The sequence below is a fragment of the Sorex araneus genome, chromosome 4 (genome assembly GCF_027595985.1).
Source record: "Sorex araneus isolate mSorAra2 chromosome 4, mSorAra2.pri, whole genome shotgun sequence".
NCBI lineage: Eukaryota > Metazoa > Chordata > Mammalia > Eulipotyphla > Soricidae > Sorex > Sorex araneus.
The window spans coordinates 222,547,581-222,565,584 of record NC_073305.1 but is presented as its reverse complement, the minus strand read 5'-3'; the positions used below and the strand labels follow the sequence as shown (position 1 = coordinate 222,565,584).

Genomic DNA, 18,004 nt, shown 5'->3' with positions numbered 1-18,004 from the left:
CCGTTGCCAAGCGGCCGTTGCTAGGCGCGCTGCTGCGTAGCTGGCGGCGGCCGAGGCGGGAAGTGCGAGCGCCAGGCCATGGCGTTAGGTAGCCGCGCGGGCCTAGGGAGGGGGCCTAGGGGTCCCTGGCCGTGGAATGGGTGTCTGGGGGGTCTCAGGCCTCGGGGTGGGGGCCAGGAGGTCCCTGACTGCGGGATCGGTGCCTGGGGGGGGGTCTCAGGCCATGGGGGTTTGGGGGGCCTGGGGGATCTCAGGCCTCGGGGTGGGGGCCTGGAGGTCCCTGACTGCGGGATCGGTGCCTGGGGGGGGATCTCAGGCCATGGGGGTGGGGCATGGGGGTCTCAGGCCTCGGGGTGGGGGCCTGGAGGTCCCTGACTGCGGGATCGGTGCCTGGGGGGGTCTCAGGCCATGGAGGTGGGGCCTGGGGGATCTCAGGCCTCGGGGTGGGGGCCTGGAGGTCCCTGACTGCGGGATCGGTGCCTGGGGGGGTCTCAGGCCATGGAGGTGGGGCCTGGGGGATCTCAGGCCTCGGGGTGGGGGCCTGAAGGTCCCTGACTGCGAGATCGGTGCCTGGGGGGGATCTCAGGCCATGGGGGTGGGGCATGGGGGTCTCAGGCCTCGGGGTGGGGGCCTGAGGTCCCTGACTGCGGGATCGGTGCCTGGAGGGGGTCTCAGGCCATGGGGGTGGGGCCTGGGGGATCTCAGCCTCGGGGTGGGGGCCTGGAGGTCCCTGACTGCGGGATCGGTGCCTGGGGGGGGGTCTCAGGCCATGGAGGTGGGGCCTGGGGGATCTCAGGCCTCGGGGTGGGGGCCTGGAGGTCCCTGACTGCGAGATCGGTGCCTGGGGGGGGGTCTCAGGCCATGGGGGTGGGGCATGGGGGGTCTCAGGCCTTGGGAGTGGGGGTCTGGGGGGTCCCTGACTGCAGGATCAGTGCCGATGGGGTCCCAGGCCTCCTGGTTGGTGTGAACAGGGGTCCCGCAGGTGGGACTCACTCCCCCTAGTCCCCGCAGCGTGGCAGCAGCCGTTCGTCAACATCTTCAGACACTTCAAGGTGGAGGAGTGGAAGCGATCCTCGAAGGAGGGCGACGTGGCCACTGTGCTGGTAAGGGGTGGCTCGTGGCCTTCTGCAGCGCGTGCGTGGCGTGCCCCGAGGAACTGGGGTGCTGCTCCTCCTGCAGGACAAGACTCTCGGGTGCCGTGTGTATCGGGTCCGGGGCGCTGCCGCTACCAGCAGCTACATCCAGCTCCCACAGACGGGCTCCCAGTCCCTGGGGCTCATGGGGCGGTACCTGTACGTGCTCTTCCGGCCACTTCCAGACAAGCATTTTGTTATCCACCTGGACGTGTCCACAGAGGTGCCGCTGGGGTCAGTCGGGCAGAGCTTGGGGCCTGCACCATGCCACTCCCCCTGACGTCCTGTCCTGTCCTGTCCCCCAGCATGCCCAGGTGATCCGAGTGTCCTTCTCCAACCTCTTCAAGGAGTTCAAGTCCACGGCCACGTGGCTGCAGTTCCCTTTGGTGTGCAGAAGCCAGCTGCCAGGGGAAGGTGATGGAGACCCCAGGACAGGGGCTGGCACTGGTTGGGGTGCGAGTTTCGGCCAGGGCGCCTGGCAGTGCTGATCGTTGCCTCCTGTAGGTGGGATGGGGCCGGCTCTTCCTGGGTCTCGCTGGACCTGTCTGCAGGTGGACCTGCAGGATACCCTCCTGCTCTACCTCGGCCAGCACTACAGCCATCTCAGGGGCGTGCGGCTGTGTGCCAGCCTGCTGGTCAGGAGCCTCTTCACCAGCGACCTGAGCTTTGACCCCAGTGAGGCCTACAGTCACTGCCCTCAATTCTCAGCCCACAAGGGCCCCTATGGTGCCAGCACCTGCCTCCTCAGACCCTCTGCTGGGCTGCGGGCAATCTTGGACTGGGGCAGGGAGCTGGATGGGGCGTCCTCGAGCTGAAGAACTGCCTTTGCAGCTATCACTGTCACCAAGGCCAGGCGTTCCAAGCTGCCCGTCACCCCCATGCCACGAGAAATGGCGTTCCCGGTGCCCAAGGGGAAGTGCTGGAACGACCTCTACCTCTACTTCCGGTGGGCACCTCCCCACTGCCCGGCCCGACCCACGCCCGCCCACTCTGACCACCCTATGTCCCGCCCAGGTTCCCTGCCGGTGCCCTGCGCTCATCCTTGCAGCTGTGCCAGAAGGGCCAGTTCTCTCCCGAGACAGGTGGGCTGGAGGGCCAGGGGGCCCCAGTGGCAGGCCAGTCCTAGTGGGAGCCATGCCTGGGGGTCCAGGGGGGCATCGGGGTGCAGCTCTGTGACTCCTCCAGCAGAGCAGACTGGCCAGTAGCCCCCAGCTCTGGCTCCGACTCTGCAAGGCGAGTTCTCTGCTCTCTTGCAGCATCCCAGGGGCCACAGCCCCCACGGCAGCGCGGCCCAGCAGCCCTCAGCAGGCCGGCCCAGCAGGTGCGTCCTGTGTTCTGTGCCCGGGGGCACAGGGCTGGGTAGCCCTGGGCACTGACAGTCCTTTTCCCTCCGCAGCCCTTCTGGGCGCACGGGGCCCCAAGGCCCATCCTGAGGGACGCAGGCAGCAGGGGCCAGCTGTGTGCCCACCTCTCGGCTGCAGACCCTGCGGCCCTGCATGAGGCGAGCACTGCTCGAGGAGGGGCCATGCCCTGTCAGCCGCAGATCCCGCCTCTGACGGTTGTCCCGCCATGCCCGGAGCTCGGTGGCACTCCTGCTGAGCCATCCAGCCAACAGCCGCTTGGCCAGGAGGCAGCTCCGGGCAAGCAGCTTTCTCCGGTGGCAGTGAGTCAGACGTGCTCTGCCCGCTCAGGTGGGGTGGGGGTCCTGGCCCGCTCCTGCTGGACAGTCCAGGACAGAGACCCCTGTCCCTGGGCCTCAGGGCACCATCCTCTGTTCCAGAGCTTCCTCCCGGACCCCATCCTGAGGCTCAAGGGGGTCATTGGCTTTGGGGGCCCCAGCGCCAAGTGGGTGAGTGTGCCCTGCACAGGTGGCAGAGCTGTGAGTGACCCCGGGCTGTGTGAACAGAGGCCTGTGGTGGTGCCCCTCTGCAGCAGCCCCTGGGGAGGAGCTGGACTGTCACGTGGCTTCTGACTGGGGGCCCCGACTGGTCCCCCCACACCCGGCCACAGGCCCTATGGACCAGGGACGGGGCAAGCGTCCTGTACCCCTGCCATGCCGTCATCGTGCTCCTGCACGTCCAGACTCACGAGCAGCGCTTCTTCCTCGGCCACACGGACGAGGTGGGTGCCTGGGCGGGGGGCGGCCCTGCTCCCAGGCCAGGGCGCACCCTCAGCCCACGCCTCCCCAGGTCTCCGCCCTGGCCCTGGATGGGAAGAGCCGGCTCCTGGCTTCGGCGCAGGCCCGTTCCCCCAGCATGCTGCGGCTCTGGGACGTCTGCAGTGCTCAGTGCCTCTGCCTGTTCCGAGGCCCGATCCACACTGTGTGCTCGCTCAGGTGGGCTGCAGCGTTGGGGGGTCTGGGGGCCACCTGGGCCACAGTGACCCCCTCCTCTGTCCACAGCCTCTCGAACAGCGGGGCGCTGCTCTGTGGTGTGGGCAAGGACGGCCACGGGAGGACCGTAAGGAGCTGGTTGGGGGCGGCGGGGGTCCACGGGGCAGCACCCTGCAGTGGGGCCGAGGAGGGGGCCCCTCTGACACTCACGGTCACACCTCCTGTAGCTGCCTGACATGCAGTGCTGGGGGTGTCACATCTTTGGGTTGACCTGGGAACCCCCCCAAGCCACAGGCCACCCACCTCTCCTGGACCTAGCACTGGGCCCACGAGGGGGCACTGTGGAACTCAGCAGAGGCCCATTGCAGGTCGTGATTGCGTGGGGCACTGAGGAGGTGGGACACGGTGGCGAGGTAGCCATTCTGGCCAAGGTGCACACTGATGTGGACATCCAGACCTTTGTGGTGGCCAGTCATGATGAGACCAGGTGATGTGGGAAGACAATAACCACTGCCTCTTCAGGCCCAGGTGGCACAAGAGTGCTCACCCTCCTCCCTCAGGCACAGACAAGGCTCACCCTCCTCCCTCAGGCACTGACAAGGCTCACCCTCCTCCCTCAGGCACTGACAGGGCTCACCCTCCTCCCTCAGGCACACACAGGGCTCACCCTCCTCCCTCAGGCACACACAGGGCTCACCCTCCTCCCTCAGGCACACACAGGGCTCACCCTCTTCCCTCAGGCACACACAGGGCTCAACGTCCTCCCTCAGATACACACAGGACTCACCCTCCTCTCTCAGGCACTGACAGGGCTCACCCTCCTCTCTCAGGCACTGACAGGGCTCACCCTCTTCCCTCTGGCACTGACAGGGCTCACCCTCCTCCCTCAGGCACAGAAAGGGCTCACCCTCCTCCCTCTGGCACACACAGGGCTCACCCTCCTCCCTCGGGCACACACAGGGCTCACCCTCCTCCCTCGGGCACACACAGGGCTCACCCTCCTCCCTCGGGCACTGACAGGGCTCACCCTCCTCCCTCGGGCACACACAGGGCTCACCCTCCTCCCTCGGGCACACACAGGGCTCACCCTCCTCCCTCGGGCACTGACAGGGCTCACCCTCCTCCCTCGGGCACACACAGGGCTCAACCCTCCTCTCTCAGGCACTGACAGGGCTCACCCTCCTCCCTCAGGCACTGACAGGGCTCACCCTCCTCCCTCAGGCACACACAGGGCTCACCCTCCTCCCTCAGGCACTGACAGGGCTCACCCTCCTCCCTCAGGCACACACAGGGCTCACCCTCCTCCCTCAGGCACACACAGGGCTCACCCTCCTCCTTCCCACTCAGGATGGCCTCATGTGGACGGGGCAGTGTGCGGCTGTGGCGGCTTCGAGGTGGGGAGTTGCGCTCCTGCCCCGTGGACCTGGGGGAACACCATGGCCTGCACTTCATGGATGTGGCCTTTGCACGGGCCCAGGACCATACACTGTGAGCCACAGCCCCCCTCCCCCACCCGCCCGGGTCCTGCTCCAGCCAGGCCTCACCTCCCCTGCACCCCCAGCTACACCTGCAGCCGCAGTGGCCACATCCTGGAGGTGGACTCCCAGTGCTTGGCCGTGCGGCAGGCCCGCCGCCTGCTGCCTGCACAGCCCCCGGGCAGCCCCGTGCCGCAGAAGCGGGCCTCTGGCTCAGGTTGGTAACCCTGGCACCCGGGTTCCTGCAGGTGCCCAGAACCTAGGGAGCGGCTCTGGCTGACTGGGTCTCCCCTAGGTCCCGGCATCGCCATCAGCTGCCTCAGTGTCTCCCAGACCCTGTGTGCCGTGGGGTCGGAGGACGGCCACCTGCGCCTGTGGCCCCTGGACTTCTCGGCCGTGCTGCTGGAGACAGGTAAGGCCTGAAGTCCCTCTGCTTCGAGCTGTGTCTTGGGCCGGGACCCCGCGAGCTGCCTGCCTGGCAGGACCCGGAGGGCGGTGTGGGCTGAACGTAGCCGCCGGGGTCACCCGGGGTCACCAGCCTCGCCTCCCCAGGGCACGAGGGACCTGTCGCCGCTGTCCAAGTGAGCCCTGATGGGCGGCGTGTGCTGTCCACCACCTCTGCGGGCCTCCTGGGCTTCCTGGACGTGGCGGCCCAGGAGTACTGTGTGCTGGTGCGGGCTCACACCGCCCCTGTGCTCGCTCTCGCCGCCCAGCACAGCCGTGGACAGCTGGCCACCGTGGCCCAGGACCACACGGTCCGCATCTGGGATTTGGCGACTCTGCAGCAGGTGCGGGGGGCCCTGGTGGGTGGGTGGCACCGGCCGCCTGCACAGGGCCCCTCACGCCTCTCCTGGGCCCCACACCTGTGCAGCTATACGACCTGGTGTCTCCTGAGGAGGCGCCCCGGGCTGTCGCCTTCCATCCCACACAGCCGCGCTGCTTCTGCGGCTTCAGCAGTGGGGCCGTGCGTGCCTGCAGCCTGGAGACCCCTGAGGTGCTGCTGGAGCACAGGTGAGGCCCGGCGGGGGGAGGGGGGCCGGGGCCCAGGTGAGGCCCTGCAGAGGGAGGACATGCTCCTGCACTGTCTCTTGTCTTGTCTGCAGACATCACCAAGGAGCTATCACCAGCCTGGCCACCAGCCCCGACGGCAACTTCCTTTTCAGCACCTGCTCTCAGGGTGCCCTGGTCCAGTACCACTGTGCTGACCCCCTGTGCCACGTGCTGCGGGTGGCAGGTGCGGTCCTTGACCCACCCACAGGCCTGCCTCACCCTTGGGCAGGTGCAGGGTTGGGTGAGCAGGTTTTGGGGTGTGCCTGGGCCTCTGCACCCAAGTCTCCCCAGGCTGCTCATACCCTGGCCCTACTCTTGGCAGCTGACGTGGTGTGGCAGGAGGCCAGTGGGAACACCTTGGCCATCAGCTCGGATAGCCGCCTGCTGGCATTCGTGGGGCCTTCCAGGCACACGGTGACTGTGGCAGATTCAGGCTCTCTGGCGCAGGTGAGGCGGCAGGCACTGTCGGGTGCATGGGGGGCCTGAGAGGGCAGCACAGGACGTGTGCTGAGAGCTGGCCCTGCTGCTTTGGTACACGGGGACTCCTGAGCCCGGGGGCGTGGCACAGGCGCTGGGTTGTGCCCTGAGTCACATCCCTCCTGCGCCTACAATGTGGGGGTCCAGAGGCACCCAGTTTTTGGCCAGCAGCTGCTGCCCTTCCCAGCTGCTGCAGGTGGACATCTGTGCCCCAGACCCGGCCAGCAGCCACCTGGACTCAGCCACGGCAATTTGCTTTGGGCCTGCACCCCCTGGTCACCTGCTGGTATCCACATCATCTGCCACAATCCTGGTGCTGGATGCTACGTCTGGCCATGTGGTCCGGGAGGTGAGCTGGGGCCCCGCCGGCCATGTGTGTTAGTGTGTGAGGATGCACGTGTGTGTGCATGTGAGCATGTATGTGTGTGAGAGCATGTGTATGAGGGTGTGTGTGATGTGCATTATGAGTGTCACCATATGTAGGTGATGTGTGTTTACATGTGACTATGCAATATATATACAAGCGTCGTGTCTGTGTGAGCGCATGAGACCGTGAGTTATGTGAGTATGTGTGTGTGTGTGAGCATGTGTGTGGGCATGCGTGAGTTATATGTGTGCGTTTGTGAACATGCATGAGCTATGTATGTGTAGATATTGTGGGTTACGCTTGTGTATGAGCGTGTGTCTGGGGGCATGTGTGAGTTACATGAGTATATATGTGTGTGTGTGTTATGAGAGTGAGTGTGTGTGTGTGTGTGTGTGAGTTATAGGAGTGTCCGAATATGTGGGCATGTGTGTGAGAATGCATGAGTTATGCAAGTGATGAGTGTGCATGCGTGTGTATGAGCATGTGTGGTCGTGTGTGAGTTACGTGAGTATCGTGAGTGCACATGTGTGGGCATGATGAGCAGGTGTGCCCATGATCCTGCCCACCCACCCCATGAGACCCTCCTTGCAGCTCTCCGGGATGCAGCCTCCAGCCTGCTCCTCCCTGGCGCTCAGTGCGGACGGGCACCTCCTGCTCATGGCGGCAGACCGAGCCGTCAAGGTGTGGGACTACTCGGCGCGAGCCGGGCCCCGCTGCCAGGTTTGTGCTGGGATGGAGGGCCCGGGGATGCCCACGGGCTGAGGGCAGCATGTGGGGCGGAGGGTCGGGAGGGACCCGTCCCAGCTGTGACCCCGTAGGTGTTCATCGGCCACTCTGCACCCGTGCGGGCGGTGGCCTTCACGCCTGACCAGCGGCAGGTGCTCAGCATAGGGGATGCCATCTTCCTCTGGGACATCCTGGCTCCCGAGCAAGCAGCCCCGGAAAGGTGGGTGCTCGCACTGTGGGCTGCACCCCTCTGGCGCCCTGGCCCCTCGTCGCCGCGTCTCCCCTGGCCCCCACACTCTCGTGTCCCTGCCGTGGCCCCTGCCCCCTGCCCACAGCTCTCTCTTATCTCTGCAGTGCCCCGGCCTTGCTCACAGCCCCTGAGCCCCATGAGGCCGGTGAGTGTGTCCCTGATGCCAGCATGACGTGTGGGTGGCCGCCCTATGGCCTTTCCCCGGGGTCCTGGGCCGACCTCCTCCTGCCCTCCAGCCCTGACCGCAGCTGACATCTCCTTCTGCAGGACCAGGGCCTGGACAGCCAGAGGGCACCACGTCCAGGGCCAGTGAGCACTCCCAACCACAGCCCCCAAGGTGTGGTCACGGTGAGGGCCTGGGCAGCCTGGAGGCCCCCGGGCCCTCTCCAGCCCTATCCCTCAGAGCCTTCTCATCTGGGGACCACGTGGGAGCGTGTGAGAAGAGCCGAGACTTCAGGGAGGCCAGTGTGGCCGGAGACGGGGCCTGGGGAAGCGGGGAGCCCCCAGGGCCCAGGGCATCTCCCGACCTCTGGCTAGGTAAGCGGGGGAGGGGCAGGGGGCGGGGCGCGCAGATCTCGCAGAGATGGTAGGCAGTGTCCCCTGGGCTACGCCTCCTGCCCACGGGGCCTCGGGGCCTCGTGTGCCGCGCTGAGCACCTCCTCCCGCAGGGGCCCCGCACTGGAGAGCGCCCCTCCCTGCCGCCTGCAGGCCCTCTGCCGCCCACCCCGAGGCCTTCAGGCCAGCCAAGGTGCAGGGACTGGGTGGGCTTCCCTGGCCACGCCCCTCCTTCCCTGCCCCTGTCCTGTGGACCTCGTCCCGGGCTCTGGCGCCTGTCGCCTGTGACCCCTCAACCTCGGGTGGGCCTGGCCTCCTGAGTCCACTCTTCGTAGTGCGTGTCCGGGCCTCCTGCTGGAGGTGAGCGGCTGCACCTGAAGGCCGTGGTGGGCTACAGCAGCGGCGGGCGGGCCAACCTGGTCTGGAGCCCCAGCACGGGTATGTGGCTCAGGGCCGGGGCGGGCAGGGGGCAGGCACAGTCTCCAGGTCACTGCCCACCTTCACTGGGCCCTCAGGGGACCTTTCTGGAGGGGAGGTCCCGGCAGGAGGTCAGGAGACAGCAGCTCTGTCCACCTCACCCGCAGGCTTCTTTGCTTACTCGTGCGGCCGCCTGCTGGTGGTGGAAGACCTACACTCTGGGGCCCAGCGCCATTGGCTCGGCCATGCCGAGGAGGTGTCCACTCTGGCCCTCAGCCACAACGCCCAGGTGCCCGCCCTGCCTGACCCCCTGTGTGCCCAGCTCCTCGGGAGCTGGCTGTAGTGCTGGGACAGCTGGGGGTGCAGTGTTGGTCGCCTCCGGGCTGTGCTCTCGTTGTCCCCGCCCAGCGCCCTTCCCCGCGCCCTCAACCGCCCTTCCCTGCCCCCAGCTCCTTGCCTCGGCCTCGGGCTGCAGACCCAGCCCCATCCGTGGCCGCTGTCAGATTCGTGTCTGGGACATCCCCGAGGGCTCTTGCCGGCAGCTCCCTGAGCACCACGAAGCTGCAGTGCAGGCCCTGGCCTTCTCGCCCAACGACCGGCTCCTCGCCTCGCTGGGTCAGTAGGGAGGCGGGGGGCCCTGCCCAGTCACCCGCTGCCCCAGGCAGCTGACAGGTGGCTCCTCTGTAGGGGACAACTCCGACCGCACCCTGGCCCTATGGAGCGTGGCCACCGCTGAGCTGCTGGCCGCCGTGCCTCTCCCGGAGCCCATGCACGGGGTGGCGTTCAGCCCCTGGGACGCTGGCCAGCTGGTGTGCGTGGGCCAGGGTGCCCCCACCTTCTGGCCCCTGCCCCATCTCGATGCTGGCACAGCCTTGCAGGTGGGGCTCAGCACTGGCTCAGGATGGACGTCTGGTGGCCAGGACGCTGCTGACCCGCTGGCCCCGGTGTCTGCAGGTGCACCGAGAGTCTCTCTCTGCAGAGGTGGGGGCCGCCGAGCTGACCTCACTGTGCTTCGGGGCTGAGCCCCTGCTCTACTGTGGCTCCAGCACCGGCCGGGTCTGCGTCTGGGACACGCGTGCCCGGCGCTGCTTCCTGGCCTGGCAGGCAGACGAGGGGGAGATCGGTGGGTGCCCTGTGCCCCTGCCCCCGCCATCTCTCCGAGTGTGCCCGTGCTCACGGCCTCCCACCTCACAGGGCTGCTGCAGTGCTCGGGCACATGGCTGGTCAGCGGGAGCAGCTCACGGCGGCTGCGCCTCTGGGCCGTGGGGGCCGTGCTGGAGCTGTGGCAAGCGGGTGTGGCCGTGAGGTGTGTGCCTTCAGGCCAGTGCTGGGCGAGGTGCCGGCTCCTGTGCTCCTGCTGACCCCTCTGCGCCCTGCCCCAGGTCCGGCTCCTTGGCCATGGAGCAGGAGCTGAGTCTGGACGGGGCTGTGGTCAGCGCCGTCTTCCACGAGAGCATGGACATGGGTGTTGTGGGCACCACGGCCGGTACCGTCTGGTTCGTCAGCTGGGCTGAGGGCTCCAACACGCGCCTCATCAGTGGCCACTCCAGCCAGGTGAGGCCACGGTTCTGGGTGGCTCTGGAGGGGCTGTGCCCCGGAGCCTGCCCTGCCGACCCTCGTCTGCTCTGCTGGTGCCTGGACTGCTGGCCTGCTGGTGTGCGTAGGTCCCCGGCGTGCTGGTGTGCTGCAGCTTATCCCTCGGAGTTTCTGTTTCCGTGTCTGGGGTCAGGACTGCTGGCTCTGTGCTCGGGGACCCTGCGGTGCTAGGACAAAGCCAGGGCCCAGCCTGCAGAGCCTTTCCTCCTGTCTGGGTTCCAGGCTTGTCCCCGTAGACCCTCATCTCTAGAGCCCCAGGCCTCTCCCCGGCCCAGAGGGTGGAGGTTTGGGCCTGCTTTTGCCCCGTCCCCTTCCCCAATCCTCCCCCACCAACCCGCCAGCTGCTTGCTGAGTGTCCTGAGGGGCTGCTGGCCTGTGGGCAGCTGCTCAAGGCCGCGAGCCCAGTATCTGTCTGGCCTTTAGCTGCTGCTCCCTGGAAGTTGGGATCATCACAGTTGGAGCTGGGCCATGCATGGAGTCACTGCAGTTCCCAGACCCTGGTGGGGGAGGGGGACCTACAGCCTCACCTGCTGGAGGGTGCTCTGGCCTGCCTGGGCTGCCTCCAGCCCAGCTGCTGTTCACCAGAGACCCCCGCAGTGCTGAGAGCCATCTCAGGGCCTCCTCGGACCGGTGCTTGGCCGGCCTTGGCCCATTGGGAAACATTGGCCTTGCCGACTGCTACCTGTGTGTCTGGGTCGGGCTGTGGCTCTCTCGGCACCGCCCATGCCCTGCTGGGTGGGCCCTGGGAAACAGCCCTGGCCTGGGGGCTCAGGTGGAGGACGGGGCTGAGCGGCCACTGTCCCCGCAGGTCAATGAGGTGACCTTCAGCCCCAACGAGGCCCAGTGTGCCACCTGTGCTGACGACGGCAGTGTGCGGGTCTGGTCCCTTGCCAGCCTGGAGCTCCTGGTCCAGTTCCAGGTTCTGGATCAGGTACTCTCCCGAGTGGAGCCGGGCCAGAGCGAGGCCACATGAGGTGGCTCCCGGCTTGCTGACGTTCGCCCTGTGGTCCCAGAGCTGCCTCTGTGTCGCTTGGAGCCCCCCATCCTGTGGCCGTGCACAGGAGCAGCAGCTGGCCGCAGGCTACGGTGATGGCACCCTGCGTGTCTTCAGCATCTCCCACACGGCCATGGAGCTCAAGGTCCAGCCGCACTCAGCCGCACTGACCACCATCGCCTTCTCTGCCAATGGTGAGTGCCAGCCCAGGGCGCGGGGCGGGGAGCGGAGGGAGCAAGTGGTGACGGTGTGATCCCGCCCGGTCCAGGACAGACCATCCTCTCGGGGGACAGGACTGGGCTTGTAGCAGTGAGCCACCTGTGCACTGGGGTCACCCTGCGTGTGCTGAATGACCACCATGGCGCTCCCATCTGCACCCTCCAGAGCACCAGCAAAGAGGTGACGAGGCTTGTGAGGGGGTTGGGGGTGGCCCCCAACTCTCCTTACCAGCCAGCACCCACCAGCCCTTCCTCCTTAGTATGGCGCCTTCGGGGTGGAGGGGGCAGACCTGTGGCTGGCTGCCAGTGGGGACCAGCGGGTCAGCGTCTGGGCCTCTGATTGGCTGCGGGACCACTGCGGGCTTGTGGACTGGCTGAGCTTCCCAGCCCCCATCCTGGAGGTACGGGCCTCCCCAGATCTGGGGGCTGGGGACTGTCTCCATTCCTTGGGTATGGGCTTCCCTGGGGATGGGGGCTGTCCCCATCCTGAAGGTACGGGCCTCTTCTGGTTCCAAAGCCAGGGACTACCCACTGCTGCCATCTGTCCCTCCTCTCCCCAGGATCCTGGTCACCTGCCGCCGTCCCTGGCCACCTTCTGCCCCTGGGACCGGGCACTGCTGGTGTGTACAGGCCTGGGCATGTACCGGGAAATGATCTTCTACAGCCTCCACCAGAAGCAGGTGTCCGCCTGCTCAGCACAGGGGTCCTGGTGGGCTGGGGTAGGAAGTGTCCCAGCTGGGCAGGTCCCGGCCACTGCCTCACACCCACTGCCCACAGGTGGTGAAGACCATCCCACTGCCTGACTTTGCCATGTCCCTGAGCCTGTCCTCTGGTCCACACCTTGCGGCCATTGGATTTACTGGTGAGTGCTGGTGGCCCCGGGCAGGTTTCCCTCACCCAGGTACTCTGGCTCTTTGTCCCTAATGAGAGACAGTTCCCCTGCGGGGGATGCAAGGTGCCGAGCTGAGCCTAACCACACCTGCAGAGGGAGTGCTGTGCCTGGTGGACTGTGGCTCAGGGGCCACACAAGATTTCACCGCCCACGTGGGCCCCGTGCAGCTCTGCCGCTTCTCCCCATCCGCCCGCCTGCTCTTCTCCGCCGCGCACAGCGAGATCTTGATTTGGGAGCTTGTGCCTGCTGCCGCGGGTGTCAGCCCCTCTGAGGACTTGTAACTCTGGACCCCCATGGTTGCCGCTGGCACCCTCCTTCACTGCCCCTCCTTGTACAGTTCAAATAAACAGCCCCTGACAGCCCTTGATTGCCCAACGTGCCTGCAGAAGCTGGCCCATGGGAAGGCGCAGGCCTCGCTGTGCGCCTGAAATCTCCACTCCAGCTCCACGGGGTCCCCTGAGCACTGCCTAGTGTGTCACCAAAGCCGGCACAAAGACCCCCAGCAGAGTGCAGCGGGGAGGGACCTTTGCAGAGCCAACTGGTGTTTGATCTCCAGCACCCAATACGGTCCCCTGAACCCCAGCAGGAGTGATCCCTGAGCACCGCCGGCTGTGGCCCCCAGTCCCCCCAAAAGAGGTCCCAGGAAGTGGCGGGCGGCACTAGTCGCTGAGGCTGGAGGGTTAACCGCCCCCTCCTCCCGTCCCCCGTCACGCACCTGGACCCCGGTGCCTGCGGTACCGGGCGCGTCCGCACGGGGCGCCGCCGTCACCGCTCCGGCCCGCGCCTGCGCAGGCGCGCGGGGGCGGGGCCGGAAGTGCCGAGCGGAGCGCCGGGCCCGGACCGGGCGAGTCGGGCCGGAGTTCGCGGGTCGGGCCACCGGGCCATGAGGCGGGACGTACGCATTCTGCTGCTGGGCGAGGGTAGGCGGGCGCGGCGGGCGCGGCGGGCGGGCGGGAGGGCGGGCGCGGAGGGGGCGCCGCTCACTGTCCGCCCTGCAGCCCAGGTGGGGAAGACGTCGCTGATCCTGTCGCTGGTGGGCGAGGAGTTCCCTGAGCAGGTACCGGGCGGGGGGCGCCGCCCGCGGGGTCCTGCCGTGCGGGGTCTTGCCGTGCGGGGGCGGGGGGCGCCGCCTGCTGGGTCCTGCCCTGCCGGGACCGGGGGTCGCCGCCCGCCGCGTCCTGCCCACCGTGCGCCCGCTCGGCACACCTCTCTCTGGGTGTGCCCAGGTCCCTCCCCGAGCGGAAGACATCACCATCCCCGCCGACGTCACCCCGGAGAAGGTGCCCACCCACATCGTGGACTACTCAGGTAGGCACCTGCCCGCCCGCGCAGCCCGGGCCGGGTTCCAGGCGCGGGAGCTCAGCGTCCTCTCCCGCAGAGGCCGAGCAGACGGCGGAGGAGCTGCAGGACGAGATCCACAAGGTGCGGCCCTGGCTGGGGGGCTTCCCTCGGAGGAATTGAGCAGCTGTGGCCCGTCCGCGCCCCCACGCACCTGGCCCTTGCGGCGCTGTCGCCCTCCTCACCTGCCCTCACAAGGGCTCCGTGCACCCTGAGCTCCAGGAGAGGACACGGCATGCAGCTTGGGCCTGGTCTGGCTTTTGCCACCGTCGCCCATGCAGCCGTGCCCCTCCCCTGCCAAGAGTTTGCTGATCTGGCCACTTGGGTGCCATGTAGAAGAGTGGAGGGCCAGACCAGAGTTGGGGCGGTGGGGTCCGGAGCCCCAGACACAGCCCCGTAGTGAGCCCTGTGTGAGTCCCGGGGAGGTAGCAGGGGAGTGGGGGCTCCCCGTGACACAGTGCTGCCCCTGCACAGGCCAGTGTGGTATGCATGGTGTATGACGTGTCCCAGGCGGCCACCATCGAGAAGGTGAGCTGGGGGTCCCATCAGCCAGCTCGGGAACTGCTGGGGCAAGTGCGGGTCCCCTGCTGATCCCTCCTGGAGACCTTGTGCCCAGGGACAGCCGGGCCTCTTACCTCAGGCCCGCGTTGCCTTTCAGATCCGAACCAAATGGATCCCGCTAGTGAATGGGGCCACCGAGAGGGGACCCAGGTAACAGGATGGGCTGGGCCGGGCCTGCCAGCTCTCCTGTCCCTGGTTACTCACCATGGCCCCTTTAGGGTCCCCATCATTCTGGTGGGCAACAAGTCGGACCTGCGGCCTGGGAGCTCCATGGAGGCCGTGCTGCCCCTCATGAACCAGTTCCCTGAGATTGAGACCTGCGTGGAGGTGAGCTGGCTCCTTCCCGGGCAGGCTCCCCCCCATAATGCCTCTTTCTGGATGCACATCATCTTCGCGCCTGTCCCAGTGCTCGGCCAAGAACTTGCGGAACATCTCGGAGCTGTTCTACTATGCCCAGAAGGCCGTGCTTCACCCCACTGCCCCACTCTATGACCCTGAGGCCAAGCAGGTGGGTGGGGAGGAGGTGTTGGGAATGGGGGGAGCCTTGCAGAGCTGAGCCTGAGCCGGGCCTGTGGTCCCCGCAGCTCCGGCCCGCCTGTACCCAGGCGCTCACGCGTATCTTCAGGCTCTCTGATCAGGACCTGGACCAGATGCTCAGTGACCAGGAGCTCAATGCATTCCAGGTATTCCTCAAACCTCTGCCCGTCTCCAGGGGACCCTGAGCCATGGGCAGAGCTGAGGCTCAGCTCACTGGTCCCTCCTGGGGGCAGAAGTCCTGCTTTGGGCACCCACTGGCCCCACAGGCGCTAGAGGATGTGAAGACTGTGGTCCACAAGAACGTGGCAGGCGGTGTGAGGGATGGCCGACTGACCCTGGACGGTGAGGTGGGCATCCCTGGGTGGGGAGTGGCCAGAGCGTGCCTGGTGCTAGCTGTGTCCTCCTGAACAGGCTTCCTGTTCCTGAACATGCTCTTCATCCAGCGCGGGCGCCACGAGACCACTTGGGCCATCTTGCGGCGCTTTGGCTATGGGGACGACCTGGAGCTGACAGCCGACTACCTGTCCCCGCCGTGAGTGTGTGGGCAGGGCTCCCCAACCTCGCCCATCCATAGTCCAGGGAAGCTGGGACCTCAGCTCTGGGGGACTGAGCCCAAGCTACCAGGGGAACAGTGGCCCGTGTCCCCACAGCCTCCACGTGCCTGCTGGCTGCAGCACTGAGCTCAACCACCTTGGCTACCAGTTTGTGCAAAGATTGTTTGAGAAACACGACCAGGTGAGCCCTGCAAGCTGAGCATGACCCTGCACACACACATGAAGTGACACAGGTGACAGGACTCCACAGTGAGGTGACAGAGGTGGGACTGTGCATTGGGGTCACAAAGAGAGGAGATGATACAGGTGACATGACCCCTCAGTGGAAACAGATGATGTGGCCCCGTAGTGAGGTGACACAGGTGACTTCCTGTAGTGAGGTGACACGGGTGACATGGCCCTACATTGAGGTGACACAGGTGATATGGCCCTGCAGTGAGGTGACGCAGAGGTGAGGTGACATAGGTGATGTCCTGCAGTGAGGTAACGTGGGTGACATGGCCCTACATTGAGGTGACAGAGGTGATATAACCCCCTAGTGAGATTACACAGAAGTGAGATGACTGGGGACATGGCCCTGCAGTGAGGTGACATTGCAGGGTGACGTGGCCCTACATTGAGGTGACAGATATGTGGCCTTGCCGTGAGGTGACAGGTGACGTGGCCCTGCAGTGGGGGGGCGCAGAGGGATGGTGCCTGGGACGTGGCCCTCTGCCCACAGGATGCAGATGGTGTCCTCTCGCCCTCGGAGCTGCAGAGCTTCTTCAGTGTGTTCCCAGCACCCCCGTGGGGCCCTGAGCTCCGGTGGGCTGTCCGTGTGGAGCCAGCCGGACTGCCCCTGCATGGGTACCTCTGCCAGTGGACGTAAGCGCACATCCTTGGCCCCGCACCCGTCCCGTCCCGCCGGCCGCACCCACTCGTCCCTCCCTCCCGTCCACAGCCTGCTGGCCTACCTGGATGTGCGGCGCTGCCTGGAGCTCCTGGGTCACCTGGGCTACCCCACCCTCTGTGAGCAGGACTCCCAGGCCCAGGCCATCACAGGTGGGCCCCGCCCCTGCTCGCCCGCCCCTGCCCGCCCCCAGATGGCCCCCCCTCACCCCTGTCCTCTGTTGCAGTCACCCGGGCAAAGAGACTGGACCAGGAGAAGGGGCAGACACAGAGGAACGTGCTCCTGTGCAAGGTGGTGGGCACCCGTGGGGCGGGCAAGTCTGCCTTCCTGCAGGCCTTCCTAGGCCGCAGCCTGGGGGTGAGTGTTGGGGCACGGAGGAGGGGGCTGGGGCCTCTGACAGCACCGGGGCAGCTCCAGTCCCTCCCTCCTCAGCACCCCGATGCCGGGGACGCGGCGGGCTATGCCATCAACACGGTGCAGGTGAACGGGCAGGAGAAGTACCTGATTGTGAGTGTGGCCGCTGGTTTGGGGATGGGGGTGGGAGCGGCCCAGGTGCCCAGCTGAGCCCGGGATCCCTCTCTGTCCAGCTGTGTGAGGTGGAGGCAGACAGCCTGCTGGTGGCTACGCCAGATGCTGCCTGTGACGTTGCCTGTTTGCTCTTCGATGGCAGCGACCCTGGGTCCTTCACGCCCTGTGCCAGCATCTACAAGGCAAGCCCTGAACCCCTAGACCTGCTGGCAGCCTCCCTGTGCCTTCGTGCCAGCTTTGCCCTCATGCCCCTCTGTCCCTCAGCGCTGCTTTATGGATGGGCAGACCCCCTGCCTGGTGGTCTCCTGTAAGGCAGACCTGCCTGAAGGTGTCCCTCAGCCCAGCCTGTCTGCAGCCGAGTTCTGCCTCCGGCATCGGCTGCCTGCCCCCACCCCGTTCTCCTGCACTGCACCCAGCCCCGCTGTCTTCACCCGGCTCGCAACCATGGCCACACTCCAGTGGGTACCAGCACTGTTATGGGGGCGGGGGGCGGGGGGTGGGGGCCCAGAGGTGGGTGTCCAGGCCTCTCCAGCCAGCCTCTCCTGCAGACACCTCGCCCCAGGGGAGCTGCACACCACCTCCTTCTGGCTCCGGGTGACCCTGGGTGCCATTGGGGCCACCGTCGCTGCTGTCCTCAGCCTCTCCCTGTACCGGGTCCTGGTGAGGAGCCGATGAGTCCGTCCAGCCAGCTGCGCGCCCCTGACACAGGAGCATCCTCCTTCCCCGGGCAGTGTGCAGGGACTGCACACGGAGAAGCCAGTGGCCCAGACCTTTGTTCTCAGGGCTCCGTGTCCCCTGACCACAGTGCCAGAGGGCATGGAGGGGGTCTCCACTCAGGCGTCACTGTCCCTCTGGAATCCCCTTTCTAAAGATGACTTTTCATGACTCTGCTGGACATGTCTCTTGTCTGTGGGTGGGAAATGACCCTCTTGTCCCCATGCCTCACTCAAGCCAAAGAAGAAGGGGGCTGACACCAAGCTGTGGCCCCGGGCCCTGCCCTTGTGAAGAGGGCCACCCTGGGGGCGGGTCAGGCTGGCAGGCAGCAGCCCTGGGCTGGTATCGGGGAGCCTGAGGGCCCCAAGAGCCTGGCAAAGCCAGGACCCACCGCAGCCCCA

General features: G+C 66.7%; 1 protein-coding gene across 5 annotated transcripts; it reads left to right on the top strand.

Annotated features, from left to right (window-relative positions):
* The first annotated feature begins 14 nt into the window (after positions 1–14).
* LOC101550312 (mitochondrial Rho GTPase 2) lies at positions 15–17,775 on the top strand. 5 transcript variants are annotated; one of them, XM_055137011.1, is made up of 43 exons: positions 15–88; positions 1,003–1,103; positions 1,180–1,356; positions 1,439–1,547; positions 1,638–1,808; positions 1,965–2,079; positions 2,148–2,215; positions 2,390–2,454; positions 2,530–2,796; positions 2,914–2,982; positions 3,144–3,254; positions 3,323–3,468; positions 3,535–3,592; positions 3,834–3,952; positions 4,813–4,953; positions 5,027–5,157; positions 5,236–5,352; positions 5,493–5,728; positions 5,812–5,951; positions 6,044–6,174; positions 6,313–6,437; positions 6,655–6,816; positions 7,426–7,554; positions 7,653–7,780; positions 7,915–7,955; positions 8,078–8,347; positions 8,479–8,558; positions 8,701–8,803; positions 8,950–9,071; positions 9,232–9,397; positions 9,470–9,660; positions 9,737–9,905; positions 9,977–10,088; positions 10,165–10,336; positions 11,187–11,309; positions 11,392–11,566; positions 11,641–11,771; positions 11,851–11,991; positions 12,151–12,270; positions 12,368–12,452; positions 12,576–13,402; positions 13,486–13,539; positions 13,709–13,790. In XM_055137011.1, exons 1-41 carry the CDS (start codon positions 79–81, stop codon positions 12,761–12,763), a joined length of 5,415 nt encoding a protein of 1,804 aa, XP_054992986.1. In that variant the 5' UTR covers positions 15–78; the 3' UTR covers positions 12,764–13,402; positions 13,486–13,539; positions 13,709–13,790. The 5 variants fall into 5 exon arrangements, with proteins under 5 accessions (XP_054992986.1, XP_004604268.1, XP_054992983.1 ...); XM_004604211.2 differs by lacking the exons at positions 15–88; positions 1,003–1,103; positions 1,180–1,356; ... (35 more) ...; positions 12,151–12,270; positions 12,368–12,452 and adding exons at positions 13,861–13,904; positions 14,295–14,348; positions 14,479–14,531; ... (11 more) ...; positions 17,154–17,347; positions 17,438–17,775 and having other exon boundaries at positions 13,251–13,402; positions 13,481–13,539; XM_055137008.1 differs by lacking the exons at positions 15–88; positions 1,003–1,103; positions 1,180–1,356; ... (35 more) ...; positions 12,151–12,270; positions 12,368–12,452 and adding exons at positions 13,861–13,904; positions 14,479–14,531; positions 14,600–14,708; ... (10 more) ...; positions 17,154–17,347; positions 17,438–17,775 and having other exon boundaries at positions 13,251–13,402; positions 13,481–13,539.
* Positions 17,776–18,004: the final 229 nt, after the last annotated feature.

Coding starts and splice junctions, on each gene's coding strand:
- LOC101550312 (XM_055137011.1), top strand. Junction 8,348..8,478: donor ATCTCCCGACCTCTGGCTAG/GTAAGCGGGGGA, acceptor CTCCTCCCGCAG/GGGCCCCGCACTGGAGAGCG. Junction 12,271..12,367: donor ACAGCCTCCACCAGAAGCAG/GTGTCCGCCTGC, acceptor CACTGCCCACAG/GTGGTGAAGACCATCCCACT.